This window comes from Lissotriton vulgaris, chromosome 11, assembly GCF_964263255.1.
Source record: "Lissotriton vulgaris chromosome 11, aLisVul1.2, whole genome shotgun sequence".
NCBI lineage: Eukaryota > Metazoa > Chordata > Amphibia > Caudata > Salamandridae > Lissotriton > Lissotriton vulgaris.
This window is the reverse complement of record NC_141699.1, coordinates 480711215-480732845: the sequence shown is the minus strand read 5'-3', so window position 1 is coordinate 480732845 and position 21631 is coordinate 480711215. Positions and strand designations below refer to the sequence as shown.

Below are 21631 nucleotides of genomic sequence, written 5' to 3'. Positions count from 1 at the left end.
TTCTTCTGATGCGAATGCACTGCACGTGCCCACTACCAAGCCCTCTAAATTGTCGATAACACTACTACATCTTGAGACCTTTGGATGTGCGTGTAACTGTGTATGTTTCTGTGTGTGTAAGTGATATGGCGTTTGTATGGTGTGTAATTGGGCGCCATTGCTTTGTGAGTGTATTGTGTGCATGTGTTATGTTCGCATGTGTGTTTTGTGTGTTGTACATACATGTGGGTTTTGTATTATTTGTGTTCAGCTTTTGGTGTTGGTGCATCTGTGTCATGTAATGCACTTCTGTGTGTGTGTGTGTGTGTGTGTGTGTGTGTATTATTCAAACAAAGAACACAGCCTTGTCGGATTCAGAATTCCATATATACAGGGATATCCAGTAAAAAAAAGCGCCGGCTAAAGTGTATGCAACATTTATTTATGTATTTAATACTTCAGAGCTCAAATACAAATATCAAGGTCACGAAACTTAAAAATGTATCCAGTGTCCAGGTTCACTACATATTGTGGATGGAGAAAACAATGCCAGTTTAACACAGGGTATAGCTAAGATGAATAGCGCAGGGTATATATCAAACATCAATTTTGAGTACTTAAATCTGTATTACAACCCCACGATCTCAAACGGATTTGCTTTCTGGGATTCTCTTATGCGCAAAACTCCCTACAGAGGGGCACGTGCTGCAGTCATTGGGTAAAAATCGCAGCAACTTCGCCCACTTTCCTCACCTCGGGAGATTGAGCATAGTTCAGTTTTACCATAACTATGCTGACTCGTTTAAAATGCCCGGTGGCATAGGAGCAGAGTTTTCACGTGATTCTAAACTTCAGAAGTATTATGTAGTGCTTAATTTGTAAAACAATGAGTGCCGGTGCCCAAAGTTTTGCTGAAAAACCCCCGACCGGCCCAAAAAACATCGGGATATATCATAGGTTGCTTAATTTGGATTCCACCTCAGGAACCCCTTGCTCCTTTTTTTTTAAATATTGCTGGTTCTTTGTAATCTCAGTTTTCTCCCTTTGTTTCTTTTTTCTGTTTTTCTCTCCCTTATTCGTTTCCTTTTTGTGTTTTTCTGTATTCTTACTCTGGGCGAAGATACGATGAGCAAAAATAAGTGCCAGTCCCCAAAAACGTAGTGCCTGTGGGTCGCCCTGCTATCACCAGCTCAAATTAAACACCGCTGTAATGAGAAGCAAAGATTCGCTCTACATCAGGTTGCCCCGCCAAGTACAAATGGTTTTTAAAGAATGTTTTATACTGGCACTGTTTCTCTAAATCGTCTTAAATCCTTTTCGATTCACATGCAAGGGATGTTACATTTTACAACCTCATTCTCACTACTGCTCACCCCCGTGTCTGCCAATTGACTATATACACACACTTAGTTTTTATAAAAATGCTCCCTAGACACCAGGCGCTTTAATTCCGATTCAGTGCGTTTTAAGGCACCAGTAAAAATCTAACAATAAAAACAAAGATGACATTATCCTTGGCTACCCTCCCTTCTGCATAGCCAAATAATTAAAAGCCTAGAACATACATCGTTGTTTGCAGTAATTTGCACCATATGCAGAATTCACATTTTGTGGTCTGTTCCTGAATGAATTAGAAAAAAAGAGAGAGATTCGTAATATTTTTGTAAATTCAACATAACTATATATAGACCGGCCATTTTATAATATATTCACCCACTCTGTACATTCAGACCATAGCCTTTGTTCATTTCAGCGGTGCTGCTGTCAGACATCCGGGTATATGTTTCAAAGGGGCAGATGAAGTGCATTTGATCGAGTCAGCTACCGACTAGTAGTTAGTAGTACATTTCAGATGACGTCCGACCTTAAAACAGAACAGGCCGCATACGTCTTCCAATCTCATATTTAAGGTAAGGGGCGGGTAAAGAAAAATCTTTTGTTGGAATACAGGAAAAACCGAGTGTTAGCCAACGGAGTCTCCATTCGGAAGGGAAGTGAGTTCGAGTGAGAGGTTTCCTTGAAGTGCATTCACGTAGGCTACTTCCATTCGGCTCAAGACTAGTAGTTGGATGGCCGTGCCTGAGTGACACACACACGGCATGCGTGAGATAGACGACATGACACATACATGGCATGCGTGAAATAGATGACGGGGCACGCACCAGGTACGTGCTGCACACTTCCTTGCTTCTCCTCCAGGTGCTATTTTCCAAGCTTTGCGCAAACAAGCAGGCGAAGGCTTCACAGGCGGCGCCGTTGCAGTGGTCACTGGACTCAGGGGAATAATATTTGAGTGATTTCGACCTTTTTGTGTCACAGCACACAGAACATGAGTTACAGACTTCATATACTTCTGAAACCTTCCCACACAGCACAGCTCGCGGGGCTTCGAGTTGCCGGTATGGGCCCATGTGTGGAAGTCTCTGGTCAGGAGGCATGGCGAGTCAGAACGTACAGGGCCACACTTCTATGTCCCTTGCAAGCAACTCTGCATTAGTGCGGCCGTTTCTGTGAGTGTTGCAGGCCTGGAGGCCAGAGGAAAACACGCACACCTTGAGACTGCATCGCCATATGTGTTAGTGTCGACGGTGTGGCCATGTTATTTTTCTAAAGTCACACACGTGCCCGCACCATCCGCCCAGCCCAGCTCGCATGCCTTAGATCCACCAAAGTGGACCTTGCTCTTGGGTGGAGTCAGTATGGGATAGCCACATGTACACTGTAGTCTCGCGAGACTTTGTATTGTTAGAGTGGACCTCCGTCTTGTAGGCCCCTCCGGTCCCCGCAGCACAGTTACCAGGCCCGGATGCCCTGCAAGTGTCCCTGCTGCCCCTGGGCCGCGGCGGCCACCCCAAGGTTCACGAGCTGGCCGCCTGCGGGGGCGCCGGTGGACCCCGCGGGCGCCCCCACGTAGTTGCAGCCGTATCCGGCGTTGTAGGGCCCGGGCGCGTAGCTGCCGTAGTAGGTGTTGTAGGAGTAGGGGCTGACGGTGACGTTGTAGGGGCCGCCGTAGGCCTGGGAGCCGCCCAGGCAGGGCTTGCCGTCGCGCACCAGCACGGGCACGGCCACCCTGCGCGGGGGCGGCGGCTGTGGCGCGGCCAGCTCCAGGCTGCGGTCCTGCCGCTGCCGCTTGCACTTGTAGCGCCGGTTCTGGAACCAGATCTTGACCTGGGTGGAGGTGAGCTTCAGCAGGCTGGCCAGGTGCTCGCGCTCCGGCGCCGACAGGTAGCGCTGCGCCTTGAACCGGCGCTCCAGCTCGAAGACCTGCGCCTGCGAGAAGAGCACGCGGGGCTTGCGCCGCTGCCGCGGCCGGGGCCTCTCGGGGCTGCCCGCCGGGTCCTCCTCCTGCAGCAGAACGTCCTCGGCGGCACACGTGGCTGAAACACAAAGCAGGGAGGCAACGGGTTAATCAATGCACCCATACAGCGACAAACAGACGCGATCATCAATAAACAAATGTATACATCAATCAGGGGATCTATACATCCATCACATGAAAAGGAGCTAAATCAATAAATACACAGGGGTGTAGCTTGCCGGTAAAATGTTGTGTGTGTGTGTGTTGGGGGGGGGGGGGGGGTGCTGAAGGGAGGGCTTCATATTTCTCAACAGTCACTCTGGTTAAAATACATTCTATAAGAACACGGCAGGAAGGGGCTTTAAAGATCATTAGATAGGGAAACGAGTGCAGACTGTGAGGGGTAGTTATAACTCAATATTTTCGAAACGAACAATTTTTTAAGAGCATTAAAACAAACACTAGAGAGTGCATGTGTTTTTGTCAGAATGTTTAAGTAACATTTCCAAGTGAAATCCTACGAACACATAACCAAGCCCTCTTAAAGCACCTGTACCCAACTATTTACTACAGAATACGATTTTTTGGGGGGGGCGAGGGGGTGTAACAACCCAAACACCTTCCCTGAAGCTACGCCCCTGTAAATACATCCATTAATCAACTGAAACAAGGAAAGTGTAATGATGCAATACGCCAATAAACAGATGTAACAATCTAAAGCCCAAGTCAAATACGTCTAATGATGTAATGTCCAAATAAACAAATATCAATAGGCCCATCATTTTTATATCAAGTAAAAGTTACAGTTACAGTATGTCATTAACACAATAAACAAGTAGATAAAACAAGGGAAACAATGCCAAATTAAAAATACAATTACATTAATCTGTTCCGAAAGTAAAACACAGTATTACAACAATAAGGTTGTAAAACAAACTTAAAGTCATTAAACCAATCAATAAACGACTCTGTCTCACTAGCCATTTAAGGAATCGAAATAACGGATTAGCCAATTAATTTCACGACAATTCAACAACGCATAAAATCATCATATCAAAGTAAGGGATACATCAGCACACTGATCACTCAAAAAGATAGCTTAAAATGCCGACAAATTCACACATCCAGCAATCAAGTCTAATTGTAAACGAATAGAACAGTTCACCAATAACCAGCACACAGGTAAAAGAACCAAAAAACAAACACTAAATAAAGAAAAGAGACTACCAAAGTGAGAAATTAATACAGAAATTTCTCTAGCAATAAATAGACCAATAAAACAACGAAACAATTAATACCTCACTAAACAAATAACCAAAAAGCCAATTACCAAATCTGTATATGTTTTGTTCAAAACAAAAATTTTAATAATAAACATTGATATTATCAATAAGTATTTTATTTAATTTCCGAAAACACCGTTGTTTTGTTGTCGGGCAGCGCTGCAGGAAACAGGGGTTATTATGAATCGGTATTGTGCAAGCACGGCTCTTTACATGCGGAGAGGGCTGGTATATTGCAAAGCTCTCAATGGGTGTTTGTAAGGGTCATGGACATCTGAAACACATGCGTTGGATCTTGCTATGAAACACGCAAGAAGCATCAACATAAAAAATGTTGTTTATGTTATATTAAAAAATAAATAATGTGTTCCTCAAACCCCGTAACAAAAATACAAACACCTTTTCTTGAAGAAATACCAATTAAATAATGGATTTTATTACACAAAAAAGTGTGTGCATTTTAAAACAAAGTGCTACATTATCAAGAGAAAAATAAGTCATCATTTAAATATAAGCATGACAAACCTCATATTGGCAAAACTGTATAGCCCTTTTTAGTATCCGAGATATGGAAAGTATAATAAAGACGAATTACCTCTTTAGAAAAAAAGCACATTATTATTACTATTATTACTATCTGAATTGCGAGCTCATAAATGAAAAACGATGACTGCGGCTGTTAACCTGCGTAGGTGTAGAACTCGAGTTAGTCTCCCGGCAAGTACATTTCACCCTTTCATCCTTCTTAGGGCAATATCTGAGTAATATTGTATCTTTACATATCTTCACAATATATTTAAAGTGCTTGGAAGAAAAAGGGATGGTAGGCGCTATAAAACCAATTATTATTTATGTAATAAGTGATCGTTTATGCGAGTAAGCTTTGATGGTATTTAAAGTCCCCTTTGCCTGCGCGCAGAATAAATGCATCTTTGCTCCACTCCATCTATTTCCATGATTTGGTTCTGTCTCTGCCTTAATGGCACATCATTTCGGGCGGGTGCATCTCTAACTCACAGGTGCTTGAGTTAATTTAACCACAGATTATCTACAGTCAAAACCTCAATTTGCTTTTAATCGCTTTTAATTGGATCCGGTGAAATTTGTATTTCACGATTAACAGATTAACATAAACCTCACACAACGTGCAGGTGAAATCTCCGTTGCGTGCACGCGCTGGAGGCAGGCGGTGGAAGCACTGCACTGGCAGACGCGAGCCCTGTTTGCACCCGAGCTCCACTGTGGCACCACCAACTCAATTCGTGGCGCATTTTGTTCCTTGGGTGGTATTTTGGTTCTTTTAGGGCTAGAAAAGGATGCTCCTGGTGCAGAAATAAATACGATAAACAACTCCTGAGCACTCAATCACGTGTGACAGATGAGAGATGCATAATTCCTCCACTGCCGGGCTCACCCTCATACAGATACATGGCTTAAATATTATTTACAGGGTTTGCCTACTTATGGACAGTAGTTGGTGAGCATATACATTATGACGACGACTTTAAAACTCTCCCCTTAATTGGACGCGACCAGTATATTTATTAATACACACGCATTTGTATATGTGTCACAAATACTTCTTAATTGCGGTTAAACCAACGAAGATTCTCTTCTCACCATAGGATTGCAGTGTAGTGGTATTCATGTAGCGCTGCCTAGCCCCGCAGAGGTTCTGAGGCGCTAATTTAAAAAACAACGGTTTTGTCTGAAGGATCTGCTTGATGAATGCTCGCGCCTTTTAACGGTTAAAGTTGCAATTCATATCTATGCAATAATATAAACGTGTATATCCAAAGCAATATTTCCCCAGGCAGCCTTACAGACACACACCCAACACCAACCAACTCCAATTCCGTGTTCTATTTTGTCTTCACTATTCCAGTGGGAAGCCAAAACGAACGCAAATAGAAGACCAAGGTGTTGTAATGTTGACACAAAAACCGATTGACTTTTCACATATTCCTAGTGATATTGTTTTGACACATGATCTGTAAACAACTTGCAGAGTATTGACTCTGAAGCAGTCCCGGGTTCCTCTTTAAGGGTATGTAATGATTCCGGGTCTCAGTATGTCACACTTAACCGTAGTGTTTACACAGTGACTGACACATTTACACTTCCCTTCTGGAGTGCAATAGCACACAATATTCAGTGCTTGTTGAACATTCTTACTACGAGTATGCTCTGCTAACTTATTCAGTCGCTAGGGGAAGCACGCGACGTAAAATGTACACGGAAATTAACAACAGAGAGAAAGGACAAGGAAGATTATTGTGAGGGAGAGGAATGGGGGAAATATAGTATTTTACTCTTTAGGCTAATATTACATATAGAACACAAAAAACAATAGTTTAAAAATTCATAATTCACAGGAATGACAGTAAATTATGTCATACTCAGTTTTGAAAAATATTTAACGTCATTGAATAATTCCGTGTACTTATAACCTACAATATAATCAGTTCGCTTCAAAGTGCAGCTAACTAAGGCCACTGATTGGAAATAGAAGTTTGAGTGTTTTCTATTAATTTCATGAATACATTTTTGATAAAGCGACGGACATTGGATTTATGTGATTCGATGGATTCATCCTTTACTGCATAATTATAGATTTACCACATTTGTCACAGACATTGGTGTTGCTTGTTATACTGCTTTTATGTGAAGGAATGCATACTTTTGAGGGGTCTGTTTAAACTAATGTTACTAAAAAAGTTTTTTTTTTATGCAACAAACCTACGAAACTGTGGTTTTGTTAACTGCTTGTATGGACGAGTAACTGCTCTCATGGAAAGCTCTCAGAAACCCATTTGGGAATTACACCAAATGCAATGCATATGACCTCATAATATTTATACAAACAAACAATACAGAAGCTCAAAATCCAAATTAAATTAGACATAAATACTCCAATAGATAAAGGTACATCCACAGCCGTCTCTGTCAAACTGGTAAAGGTAATGTAATATGGAATCATATCTGTAAGTTGATTTACAATATATGTATTGCATCTCTTTCATTAAGGGTGAGGCCCACAGCATTGAATTTGGTATTGCACGTCTTTTGTGTGAGTTAATAGTCGTGGCCATAAGCATAGCTTGCAAATGTCAATGGCATCTTGCTACTACTGCCCTACTCAACAGCGGTAATAAATAGGATATGGTTGTTCACATATGCGAATATGGTTTATGCCATGATGTTTTTTCATTGGCATTTCTTTCTAAATCTAGCTGTTTAATCAGATCCAAAGCACAATCTTATCTTTGCATAGATCTATTGTGTGAATTAGTGTTTAGTATGATCTAAGTCCAGAAGGCCCAGAAGATGCAGATCTACTATGCCCAAACATGGTATTTCACTATTGCACCCTAGCCGTAAATGTATGAAACTGCATTTATTACTACACTTAGTACAGATGACCCATTTTATTAGACACATATATTTTGAATGACATGACATAAGGAGCATATATTAACGTAGATAGAGTGTAATATACTATATATTACCAACATTGAGTGTGATAACACTACATATAACTAGAGGTGGACAAGTTTATTTTTAGGCATTTAGCTTCAAAAACATGCCTTTTGTCAAAATTGAAACGTTTATGGAAAATAGTAGTGGGTTAAAGGACTGTATTTGGTTGTCTGAAGATAAAAGACAAGAAAATAACCTAACTGTGCAATGCAGAACTTTAGAAAATAACCCCTAGCTTTCCCCCGAAAAAAAATTGTTCACAGAAGTGGGAGTTTTGAAGTCGTTTTTTAAAAAGGAGCAGATAACTATGGGCATTGATTAGATACAAAAAAATGCCCACCTGATTTTGTTTCATGAATATGTTCGAATGTTTATCAACCAATAGACATGTGTAATCCTGCAGAGAGTGGTTTGTGGCTGTTACTATGAAGAGGAAACTCACCGTTCACATAGATCCCTGTGATATATATATATATTTTTTATAGTGCTCTTTGAAATATTTTCCATATCTCATAGGTCCCTATAATATATGGGATATTATACCACTGAACATAGTTAACATTGGTAGAAGTTCTTTGTACTGTACTTTGAAACTGGGGCAAAGATTAGCCTGGGCATGAATTAGGGCCCAACTCTAACAATGCCAACAGGAGGAGGCCCAATACAAGGGCGTGTTCTTGCCCCAACATTGTTCAATCTTTTTATTTCAGATCTGAGCATTGCTCTGGTTGAGGTGAATTCATCCCCACCCACCTAAATTGAGAAAGCAACCTTTGACACCACTTCACTGTGAAGATGACATAGTGCTCATGCATTTGACAACCATTGGCCTGCAAAACTTACTTAACACATTGGCTCCTTACTGTGCAACCAAACCGATGACAGTTATTTTAGACAAAACTAAAATAGTCATCTTCTGCAATGGCCGCAAAAAGAAGGGCAATTGGTACCTGAGAGGTAGCACTGTAGAAAGGAGTCCCAGCTATGAATACCTTGGAGTTTGGCTTTAAGAGCGCCCCTGTCCCAGGCTTCTCCTAAATTCACTAAAGCCTTGCCTTTCTTCACTCATCGATGCCTTTCAAAACACTGCACAGTAAATTCCCCATGCCAACTTGCAAACCAACTCTGGCAGCAATCAAAGCAAAACTGATCCCAATGCTGTCTTACGGATCAGTAGCCTCCCAGGAAAGCTAAGCCTATTTCTGAACAATGCCCAGAATAAATCCTTCTGCCTGCCATTCCATCTCCCACAATATATGTCACCTGCACAAATTCGTTCAGAATTTCGACTTTACGAGCAAGAACTAGTACAGCAAATCGCCCTCCCTAAATACCTGTCACCCTTAAGAACGGGCCCTCGGAATACACTGAAAGCACTAACCTGGAAAGAGATTCAGGATAACAGCTAAACTAACTGTTGGGCCCAGGTGAGAAGTGTCGCAACATCTGTAGGAAGCACACTTACCACATCATTCCTTTAAACTCGCAGTGAACAAACAAATGAAGCTGTTTTCCTGGGCGCAAGCTAAGGAACGCTTCCACAAGCATAAACACCTGTGGCAATGTATCACTAGATAAATCATCAACACCACAGAGCTATCCTTTTGAAAACATCAAAGGCTTTTACAAATCTAGATTTCGAACATTAAGACTCGGCTTTTTACCATCAAAGGATGCGAAGCCACCATGGGCCCTACATCCGATTTCACTGTCATGCAAGCTGTGTCAGGGGCTGGACAAATATTTTAGCACTTATTGTGCATATGCCCCATCTTGCAACCTGCACGCAGAAAGATGCTATGCAACCTATTTAATGCTAACAGAGTAACGAAAAGCCTTGCTGGTCTGCTTGCAAGGTCAGAGCCACCAAGTAATAGCTTGCCTGGTAAAATGTATTATCATTGTGGAGCAACTATATAAAGTGATTGCGCAACCAAACTGAGGAACTATTTTCTAAAGGCTTTTACCTTTCATCTGCACTTTCCACGCTCTGGCACTTTATCTTGTGTATGTCTGGCTCAATTGAGACTTACTGAAGAGACCACAAGTGTTTAGTATGCAACTGTACCGTTCAACTGTTTTAGACTAGTAATACGAGTCCCATTCATCAGTTTTATCTGCTGCGCTCTAAGGGGCAGATTTACAAGCCCCTTGCGCCTCTTTTACGCCGCTGTTGCGTCACTTTTGTGACATAGCAGCGGCGTAATGTCAGCGTCTGCTGCAGGGTATTTACAACGTGGCGCATATGGGAGATGCGTCACGTTGTAAAGCCCTGCGCCACATGTTGGTGTTCTGGCGCAGGGGCGGAGCCTTTCGGCGCAGGAACACCTCCTAAAAGTAGTTGAAGGAAATCTACAAGATTTCACTCAGTCACTTTTAAGGCCATGCTGCGTCAAAACCCTGTGCATGCTTGAAGCAGGCGTAAGGATTGACGCAGCATGTTAGGGATAGGGCACCCCCGAGCCTTGCTGGAGCTGCGTCGTGCTTGCGACGCAACTCTAGCAATGCGCCGCCTTTCCGACTGGGGATGCGTCACGCATGAGCCCATCTGAGCTTCACGGTGCACTGCATTGTATAATGTGGCGCTTCAGTGGTGGCGCACGGGTGGGCAGATGCTGATTAGCATGGATGCGCCAGAAGTCGTAAATCTGCCGCTAGCTTTTTTAGGAAGCATTAAGTCCAATTATTGACGAGTCTACGCACTAGGACTTTACCACGTGTATGTTTAGATTAATAAGGTCAATTACTGAGGAGCCCTCACGTTTTAGCACGTCAGTTTTCTTTTTAACTGATTATACTGGAATTATCCGTCCCCATGCTCCATTCTCATCTGCGACACACCAACTCTGGATGGATCCTCGTTCTTAGAGTTTGTTATAGTGCTTTTTATATTGTGTTTTTTGTATCTTGTAAAGGTTTTAATTACCCGTATAATGATTAAAAAATGTATATGAATTCTTTCCCACCAGTAATTACATTAACAAAACTGCTTGTCTAAAAAGATTAGACAACTTTAAAACCTATCAAAGCCATGAAATCTGAATAATAAAGTGAGTGTGTGATTAATGTTCTGAGTTTGAGTGACTGAAAGACTAAGTTTAGTGAATAAGATGTTAAGCCAGTCATTAATTGTATAAATGTGTGTTCATTGCTGTAAGTAGTCTTAGCTATTTAAAGTGTGTGAGCTCGTGGATATGGGCGTGAGGTATCTATATACTGAACACAGGCCATCCAACATCATTAACATATAATCATTCTTATAGTTCTTAAATTACACTTTATGATTATGATTTAGTGTTTTATTGTGCTGATCCTCTATATTTCCTTCTCAAAGGGTGATTCCACCCTGTGGGCAATATACATCCACCAGTCCACTTGCACACAGCCATTGGACGTGAGAAGCAGGATGTTGGTCTCAGGGCCAGGCTATGCACCCATCTCCACTGAGAGCTGCAAACCCATGCTGCGTATGGCTGAAAGCAGTAAAAGGGTTGGTGGCAGGTACTGGCCTCTGGCCAGGCCCTCCCCCGTTCCCCATATCTGCTGCAAAGCCCCTGCTGTTCATGGCTTTTGGCTGTGTACCGGGGGAAATTTGCTGTAAATTGCCCTAGAGTGTTGGATGTATGCCCACGTTTGAAAATGATCATACAACTCTAGAAATTCACTGTAAAAAAACAAAGGTTAAAGTGATATTGTGATTAGGTATGATAATATGATTTTAGCTACCATTAAAAAACCCAGAGCCCGATTCAAAGAACTAACGACAAAATCCTAAACTTACCACTCATGGTATTCACAGAATGCACTTACGACTGTCCTAAGTTTACAACCACACTCAGGCCGGAGTTTCCACCCTCAGAGTGTAAGCTCCGCACCCGGAGTGTTAGCTCCACCCCCAGAGTGGAATTTCCACCACCGGGCTGGAATCTCTGCTTCCAGGCCGAAATACCCACAATGCATCAGATATAGTCAACTAACACCATATTGTGGGTATTCCAGCCTGGAAGCGGAGATTCTGGCCCAATGGTGGAAATTCCGCTCTGGGTGGGGAGCTTCCACTCCGTGTGTGGAGCTTCCACTCTGGGTGCAGAAATTCCAGTCCGAGTGCGGACGTAAACTTAGGACAGTAGTAAGTGCATTCTGTGAATACCCTGAGTAGTAAGTTTAGGATTTTGTCGTAAGTTAGTTTCCGTGGATCGGGCCCCCAGTAATTCACTGAAAAAAAGGTTAAAGTTATGTTAAAGTTAGGTTTTGAAATTAGATAAAAACAAAATTTAAAAAACAAAAAACATTCCGGCCAAGCCATGTGCCTAACCCACCTGCGTGCAGCCAACGCTCCAAGGACTCCCAACCCATATTTTCTTCTCCTTTTGAATTTTTTCTGAGATCCGCAGTACTCCTGAGGTACCCAAAATGCAAGCTTCAACTAGGTGTGGGCGGAACTGGTGGAGTTTACTCCGAGAAATTCTGTGGAGTTACATGAAAACTCTGCGAGATTCCGCAGAGTTCTGCATAAAGGCAGAATTAGTTACGTTGCGCTGCTCACACTGTTTTTTAGCACAAGAAGTTCTTACTGTGTTCGAAATCTGCCTGAACCACACGAAGCGGTGTGCCAGAGGTCGCTGCTTCTCATGATGATTTTGCATCCGCTCAAGTAGATTTTCTGCTTGAGTGGTAGCTTTCTGACCGTAAACGGTCGCGACTGCCCTTGTTGGGGAAATCTTGCTGGGTGCCCTCTTAGCGACCCAAAATAATGCTAGGGGACGCCAAATCTCGGTTGCTAATTTACTTTTCGTGAGTCACGTGTGAGAAAAAAACTCCATCACACGGCGGTTGTCTGAATTTGCCCAGAACTTCGCATTACATGCTTAACGCAGAGTCGCCAAAACTCTGCCAACTTCGCTAGCGGAGCAGAATTTATCGCCCACCCTTAACTTCATCTCTCACAGTGCCTTCACGGCATCACAGCACCATGGAGACAAAGCTTCTGCAATGGGTCACACGGAAGCACCATACTATGTCATGAGAGGTTTGCATTGGCCCCACACTAGTGCTCTGGTACTGGCAGCACATTTCTTTTTTACTTTTGACCTCTAGGAGGGACAATCTGGGTCTCCTCACAAGTGCCTGGCAGTCAGGCAGTCCCTACCCTGTCCCATTATACCCTTTATGTCCGCCACTTACACCCTTTTTAGGTCTCGCACCTGCGATGCAGGGCAAAGCCCTGCTGTCGCAGAGCGAGCCTATTGTCAGCGGTTCTGCTTACAAGGACTAAAAGAGGCGACAAGAGACTGGCAAGCGCGCCATCCGCCGTAATCGGATCAGTTCGCGCGCGCGTTCACCATCTCCTGTCTGCCTTAGCTCCTACAGCACACAGACACACGCACGCGCGTACACACACACAGACACTCGCACACACATCCCCTCCCCCCCACCCGTCATCGGGCTCTTTTTACACACGCACGCATACACATGCATACACACACACACACACAGACACACACACGCGCGCACACAGACACACTCGCACACACACGCGCGCACACATCCCCCCTCACACCCCACTCACTGGGTTCTTTTCGTGTGCCCCTCTCTCCCTCGGCAGCCAGCGGGTCAGTCTCAGCAGCAGGCAGGGCTCTCCACGAGCACGGGAGCCCCTCTAGCTGGCACGCAAATCTTCTGGATGGCTTCGCGGGCACAGTAGTGCGGGGTAGGCTCCCGTCAGCTTCCAGTATTTTTGCGTCCCCTTCCCAACACAGGTTGCCTGACTTCCTGTTCAAGCCTGGCTGCGCCAGTGAGTTTTTTTTCATAACCTAACTTGTTTTTCATGTTGCCTCGTCGCAAGGATTTCAAAGCCGGTGTTGTGAGCCAGAATACGGATGCATGGTTTAGAACTTCACTGCCATTAAAAGAAGAAGAATTATTTAGCAGCAGTTCGAAATCGCCAATTATTAAAATCAAAAGCTAACTATAAACAAAGAAATGAAACATTGCACCAGAAGTCAGAACACAGTTGTTCTTACCAGAAGCTTTTCATAAGACAGGTCCACGTGTATGGACAAGGGACGTGAAAATCGGAATTCTTCAGATTCGAACCCCCCTGTTTGTTTACAATTGACATAAATCAGATTGTAGCATAGCTACAAGATGGTTTAAATGACACGCCGAACCTTTGAGGGTCAATTACTAGCCCATCAGAGTGGGTTTACTGTATGGGATTGTACTCCGCCCCGTCAAGAGTGGGAATATGTTCACACACTCAGATTTCCCGGGTGAGCGAACACCATTTTTTCAGCAAGGGGGGTGGGACATCACGCTCCACCACCCTGGTACCCTTTCCCCTTCCCTCCCCATACCCAACCCTATCAGCCGCACCCTTCGATTCCATCTCATCAGCCCTCCAAGCACCCAACACCCACCAAACCCCACCCCAGCTCACAGAGGTAGGTAGTAAACATGTGAGTTAATCCCCTCCAGAAAAGGGAATTCCGCCCGCTATAACCAGGTTCACTCGGATCCATTCCAGGGGGAGATTAACTCATATTTGTACAGTACTAGTGGGGTTTATTAAATTGTTTTTCACACTTCTGTAGAGAGAACATGCGCGTCCACAAATAAAGCAAGGAACAAATTCGTAGATCTTTCTAGTGCAGTGTGCGTTTGCAAAGGTTACTGCTCTCAACTATCCAGGGACCAGGGTGGGATCAGACACAAAAAGGTGCAATAGGACTTGCATTTACACGAGTTTAAGCTATTGGCATTCAAACGACAATGCCTTTTATTTATGTTTTAAAAATGAAAACAAAAATAAAAGGCATTGTCATTTGCATTGTCAATAGCTCAAACTTGCGTAAATGCGAGACCTATTGCATTGCAAATGCTTGTTATCCAAGTCCCTGAGTCCTGTAATGGCAGCTGCAAAATGTTCTTCCAAGTTGTGGCTGGCCGGTCCTATCATGCAGTCCCATGGAATCAGTACTCATCCTGCAGCACTGAAATGGGTGACAGGAGAAAAAGCTCCTTCAGTCAATCAGAAGACCTTATTTTTTTTACATATTCGGCACCATGGAATTTCTGCAGAACTAACCATCCAGCTTAATGCCTAACCTTTTAAACCCTTAGTACCCAGTCTAAGCCCCTCTTTAAATGCTAATTTACAGAAAAAGCTGAACAGATTTAAACCAAATCACTAAAAGCACACTTTCTAAGTATAGTTTTAACTTTCTGACAAATTTGTTCAAATTCCATTTGGCTGTATTTTTTCTGTATCGGAGAGAAAAATTTCCTATGACAATTTACATTGGAAATTAATTTTTTGGGTTCACACCCCTCATCGTGTCCTCTGCTTGAAGCATAAACACACGATTTTTCCATGACGGAGCAGCGGTGGATAAACTGTTTTTTGGGAAGTTTTAACCAGATTTGTCCAATGGTGTCAACGTTATTAGCGAGAAAAAAAATGCTCTTTCTTTGGAACCTCTAATCTAACTATAACTACACAGGCCCAGCAGCCAACACCCTACTACCCATGGCCAAAGGCTGTGCACAGCAGGGGGGTTGCCACCTGCAGATTTGCAGGGTGCCGTACCAGGCACCAACACACAGCTGGCCTTGGCCACAGGCTGTGGGCAGTAGAAGCGGTGCCTAAATTTGATATTAAAAAAAAGAAAGGTTAAATTAAAATTACAGTTAGGTATAGTAATAAGATCTTAGCCCACAATAAAAAAAACTAGATATTCACTAAAAAATACAATGGTTAAAGTGATGTTATAGTTAGCTGTTGAAATAACATAAAAACGAACATTTAAAAACAAAAAAAAACACAAACTCAATAGTTGAAGTTTACTGAGCTAACTATAACAAGGGTCACTGGAATTATGCGATTGTGTGGCAATTGCGATTTTCGCATAATTGTAGATTTGCAACATTTGCCAAATAATTCATTACCTGCTGCATAATCTACAGAACAAACAAAAATGTGTTTCTACCTGAAACAGTTCAAAAGTCAGTAAAAAATGCAGTGATATGTGTTGCGACATAGTGAAAGGCCCTTTGCAAAGGGTGATTGGTCACCTTTCAGTAATGTGCTGCTGTATTTGGGTGTTTAACTTCTACTAATGACATACAATTAAATGCCCATGCAGTCTTAACAAGCATTACAATTACAAAATAATGAAGTAATACTATCACAAAATGTGCCACATTATGCCGCTTAGTTAGCATTTTCTTGCCAAGTAATTTAGTTAACCCTGTCTTACAATTTGACCCACCTCTGCCACATAATTCCAGTGGCCCTGACTATAACTTGAACCCTTGCCATTCGCTGCTTATCACCTCACATCTTATATCACTCATGATACGTCATTGATGGCATCATTGATGACATCATCCAGTCATTGTTGCAGCTTATTATAGGGTTTGTGGGCTTGAAGCAATTCAACATGATACAACTGTGGTCAATTTTCTGTTCGTTGTATGGGGTTATCCTCTTAAAGACTTCACATGACCCACACATTTAGGTTGACAGTTTGTTATGTTGGGGGTGGTCAAAAGGAGTGTTCGGGGAGTAGGGGGCCCACAGTGGATGGAGGGAGGTAATAGAGAGAAAGAAAATATTATGAAAATTGGCTGGTTGTCAATGGTAGAAACATGTTTAACCCTTTCGATGCTGATGACGAGCTCAGCTCGTCATCACCCACGGGTGTCGTGTGCTGATGACGAGCTGAGCTCGTCATAGTGCCACTAAAATGGCATTTTCCAGCACTGGGGGGGAAAACGCCCAGCAGCCATGTGGTTAAAAGATAGGTTGCCAGTTACTTTCTAAGTGACTCTAAATTAATATCTTCAGTGCATGATGTTCAAGGAAAGTTTGTTCAAGTAAATAATCACTTCAAAATCCTTATACCTTTCCCCGTAATAAGACACGAGAATGTGATTTTATGATGCACTTAGGGCCGGCTCTATGGCGGTGCGACCAGTGCCACAGCACCAGGCACTGCTTAGGGCGGTGCTGTGTTTGCAAGCTTGGTCTTTAAAGCACCTGTTGCCGCGTTCCTTGCATCCAGCAATTTCCAGCAACAATAAAAATGTCAAGTAAATATGGCGATTAATGTTCTTCCTGGGGAGAGATGAGAGCTTTGTCTAGTTGAGGTTTTGACTCATCAAAAAGTATCGCACAGGATTAATATGCCTGTTGCAAAGAATTTGTACCATGCAGATCACAAATTCATATAATGTAAATAGGTCAGAGGGTTACTGCTTTTGTAAGAGACATTCTTTTGTTGCTTGCAGTTTATAAGTTAAAATATTAATATAGAATAGTGAGCTATTAACTGTCATCAAATTACAGCATGCACACTGCAAAGTATAGATTAAAGCATAGATTAATGTTGCAAACTGGTTCATTTGGGTAGAAATCGATTCTTATTATTAAAGAGAACCCCCAACTAGGGTGGTTCATTTTCAATTCTGAGCTTGTGCCTCTCCAGGCCAAGCACTCTTAAAATATACTGCCTACCACTATGGGTGACATGTGACTTCTACACCTTGTAGTCTTCTGACTTATGTAACATTTCCTATACACTCATTTACAAATGATTGATTGTCTCTGTGTGATGTGTGTGTGATGCTAAGTGCTCTGACACCCTACATTGGTATGAGTGGCGCTATATAACTATATAAATGCATCTGGGAGAGTGGTTATGGAGACTTGAGGGGCACTGTTGAAGGGAGGTGATGAGGAGGGAGTGCATGATGGAGATGGAGGGAGTGCATGATGGAGATGGTCATTGGTGGGCACCAACACACATTGTCGCACCATGAGCCACCAGCGCTGGATGCACTTACCTGGTTAAGGCAGCTGCATAATGAGTTCCCTAGAAGCCCTGGTACTTGTGTCTAGGGTGCGTGAAGTTTCAATGTTTAATTCTGAAACCTTCAAGAAACTCTATAGACATCTTTAAAACCTTTCACAGTTTCCAAAATCTTTTGCAACTGGTCATCCAGATGAAAACAGTGACTTTTGCAAGAAGTTGTGACTCAAATATCAAGCGGAACACAAAAATAAAAATCAAGTGACAAACAATGGATTTTCTTTTCCTCTGTAATGCTACTGAACATAGAAAACGAAAGATTTGGCATACATTTTCCAGCATGGAATTATGTGGAATAAATCCACACCGTGTGAATCGCAGCTTAGGAGAAATAATTTGCATGCCTAATGCTAACTGTATGAAGATAATCTTGTTACCCAGGAGAAAACAGGCTTGCAGGAGAACAGGAAAACTGGGAACATTTTGAATGGGATAAATGATGACCTTAAATGCACAAATCTACTTGTGACTTTGGTGAACGGTTTCATGTACCGAAAAACAGAGCCTTCTTTCCGCCAATCCCATCTTTCAAAAAAGGGGATATCTGTAATACCTATAACTAATCTGAAAAATCTCTCTATCAAAAATGTAAAGTTATTTGATGCTTTGCAAAAACGGGAAAGAAGGAGGGTCATTCATTTAAATTTTCCCTTTCCATGGGAATTTAAAAACATGTTTTGGGTAGGATTTATGGCATTTTTGACCAGAGGCCTACAAAGCTGGAATACCCTTGGGATTATGTTTCCCCAAAATTTTTCAAAAATTTCATATTTTCAAACGTATTTTTTGAGGGCCTTTTTGAGCATAAGTTCCTGGATAGGGCACATAAAAATGAAGTAGCTTAAGTTGTCCACCACGAAGTTACCCTGAAAGTGATTAAAATTGTCTAGTCATTCTATTTAAAAGAGAGTTTAAACAGGGTATTTATTTTGCTATCTTTTGTAGAATGGAGTAGAATGGACATGTTAGATGAGTAAACAGAAAGTATGACATGATTCAGTGCCGACAGTTCCATTATAGTCACGTTCAGATACTATCCAGACATGTTACTAGAACAAACACAAAGCACACTCTGTTAGCACTTGGAACTCAGCCCAGACAAACATACATCCACTTTAACTGTATGTATTTGGACAAACAAATCCACCTTCATTGTGCAATCAGGTATACGGATACGTAGGGATGCTATTGAATGTGCATTTATGGTTGTTGTGCATTTGGTACATTCAATTAAACGAATGCACATTTGAGGCAACGAACTAGTGGCCGTACATTCAGAGAGACTAATGCACATGTAAGCATTCGTGTTTACAGACTCCACACAACAGCACATTCATAGTGCTCAAGTAAACATATACAAAGGGTATAAACCATAAAATATACTGCCTGTTTTGGGAAAATACAACAGTAACATGTGGGAATGAACTACATATTCAGTGCCTTTACTCATTTATTTAATGCATAGGCTTCAAATTGGATTTATTGTTGAAATCGGTATATAGGGGTTATTATGGACTATTTAAATCGACGTTTTCTCTTGGCATGATAATAAACCTTATGATTGGCAGTTGATGGCTGGTTTAAGTTTTAGATCCAATCACAACCCCTTTAAATTACTGAGGCACCATACATTGGCATCCGTTGTCACTGAATTGGAACGTTTTGTTTAAACCTAGGTTTTCAATCAATTGTAATCTGTACTTCCGGGGAATTTTATCATTTTGGTGAATTATGGGTTCTGAAACCACCGCTGTTTCAAAAATATTAGTCAAATGTCCGATGTGTACGTGCATTTAGATAAATTCGTTGAGCTGCATAAAAATGTTGGTTGGCAGTATATGCATCGCTATCCACACATATTATTACATATAAACTCAAGTGCATGTTTCTCTTTAATTATGCATGTAAACGTATTTATTTGAACACTGTATGCTATATGAGTGTTGATATATCTTTAAATTACAAAGCATATGTGCGGGTATTCAGTGTATGTGTTCATACACCTGCCCTTGTCTCTTTACGTGTCTGCTTTTGGCACAATAGCTCACAATTCCGTGCATGTTTGCTAACACTATTGTTAATGTTGGCATGTGGCACACTGATGCCTAGCTCGTGTATTTGCATCATAGCTCATGTCTTCCGCACCCCTCGGAATCCCTGCATTTTATAGTGATCCTTGGTGCTTAAACCTACTTCGTCTGTGCTCGGCCGCCTCCATCTCCTCGTCCAGGGGGGATTCACAGGACCCTCTCAGGAGATCATAGTCCGCTCCAGCCCCGCACCTTCCATCATCCACCTTGAAGGAGCGGCTCTTGTCCCCGCTGAGTGTACTCTTAGGGGGGCTGTGCATGCAGGAGTTGGCCCCTCTGGCAGGGGGCTCCCCCGTGCCCTGCTGTCCCACAGCCCTGGCGCTCTGTCGCCTCTGTTGCTCCAACTGCAGGATGTCCTTCACGGAGAATGGGGTGGGCAGCATCCCGGGACTGTGCCAGAGGAGGATGGACTAATGGAGCGCTGCGGACCCAGTCCAGTGACGAGGGTCCTATTAATTTGCGGGAAGTGCTTTCGTTAACCTGCAAGCGGGTCTAGCGCCTCGAGGCAGGCAGGGTCCACCGAGGGTTATGTGCCTGTGGCTGTAACAGGTCTCCTTACATTCCGGGTCTGGTGCCTGTGCTCACAGCAGGCCCCCTTGCAGGCAGGGTCTGGGCGTGCATGTGGCTCCAGTAGGGTAGGCTCCAGGTGAGCTGTGTGTCTCCTGCGGTTTCCTTGGGTCTCGCGGCAATGGGAGACACCCGAGGATCTCCTTGCCAGCAGCAGCTGTCCCGGCACTGCAGGGTCCCTCGGAACGGTGCCCCTTTATCAGCAGAACGTCTCCAGTCAGGTCAGGGGTCCGTGGAAACGCGCGGCTGCGGCTCCAGCAGCTACTCTGACAGGGTCCCCAGGCGCTGTGTGCATGTCGCTCCCGGCAGGGCGGGCTATGAGGCGCACAGAGCCCGCAGCACACTCACAGCGCCGCCTCTGACGTGTTTAATGAGCTTTGCTACACTCTGAGAAGTTGTGAATGAGCCGAGCCCTTCTCTGGCGTCCATTGGCTGTCTCTGCGTGTCAACAACACCCTCAGACGCGCGGCTTATTTTGCAGCCGGTGGCCACGTGCTGCTTGCACACCTGGAGGCGGCAGCACTGGAAGAGTGAAGAAATAATGACGCACGGAACGCTCTATCTATTCAATTCCAGGGAAGTAAGGCAGGACCCTGCAATTCCTGCATCGCAGGTGTGGGGAGGGATACACCTTCCAGTGCCCCCCGTAAACTTGAGACCTATGGATTTCTCTGTGTTCTGGGATTCCGAAGGACTCTTCACCTCTTTCTGCAGGGAGCCCCATCATTTTACGTTACAACACTGTTCGAGTCAATAGACAGGGTGCACGATGTACCCCATTAACACCCACTCTCACTCGCTCTCTCTCTTTATCTTCTTACACACTCTTTAGAGCTCGCACCCTTTGTGTTTTATCACTTGTGAACTCACAACAGGAAGCTCACTGAAGGGTTTCAAACGCATTTATTTTTCACTTCAGAAAAAAGAAGGGAAACAAACATCTAAATATCACCTCTCAGCGTCCTGCATTTTATTCAACTAGTCTCAGTGGTAAATAAACATATTCCTTTCTTATTTTGAAATCAAAATCATAGGGGTGTCCACAAATCTGTGTTTTCCCTC

General features: G+C 43.2%; 1 protein-coding gene across 1 annotated transcript; it reads right to left on the bottom strand.

Annotated features, from left to right (window-relative positions):
- Nucleotides 1-400: 400 nt before the first annotated feature.
- Nucleotides 401-20821, bottom strand: LOC147680002 (homeobox protein Nkx-2.5-like). Its single transcript, XM_086944775.1, has 2 exons — nucleotides 20106-20821; nucleotides 401-3356 (listed from the first exon to the last, which is right to left on the bottom strand). Exons 1-2 carry the CDS (start codon nucleotides 20383-20385, stop codon nucleotides 2773-2775), a joined length of 864 nt encoding a protein of 287 aa, XP_086800901.1. The 5' UTR covers nucleotides 20386-20821; the 3' UTR covers nucleotides 401-2772.
- Between the last annotated feature and the right edge of the window lie 810 nt (nucleotides 20822-21631).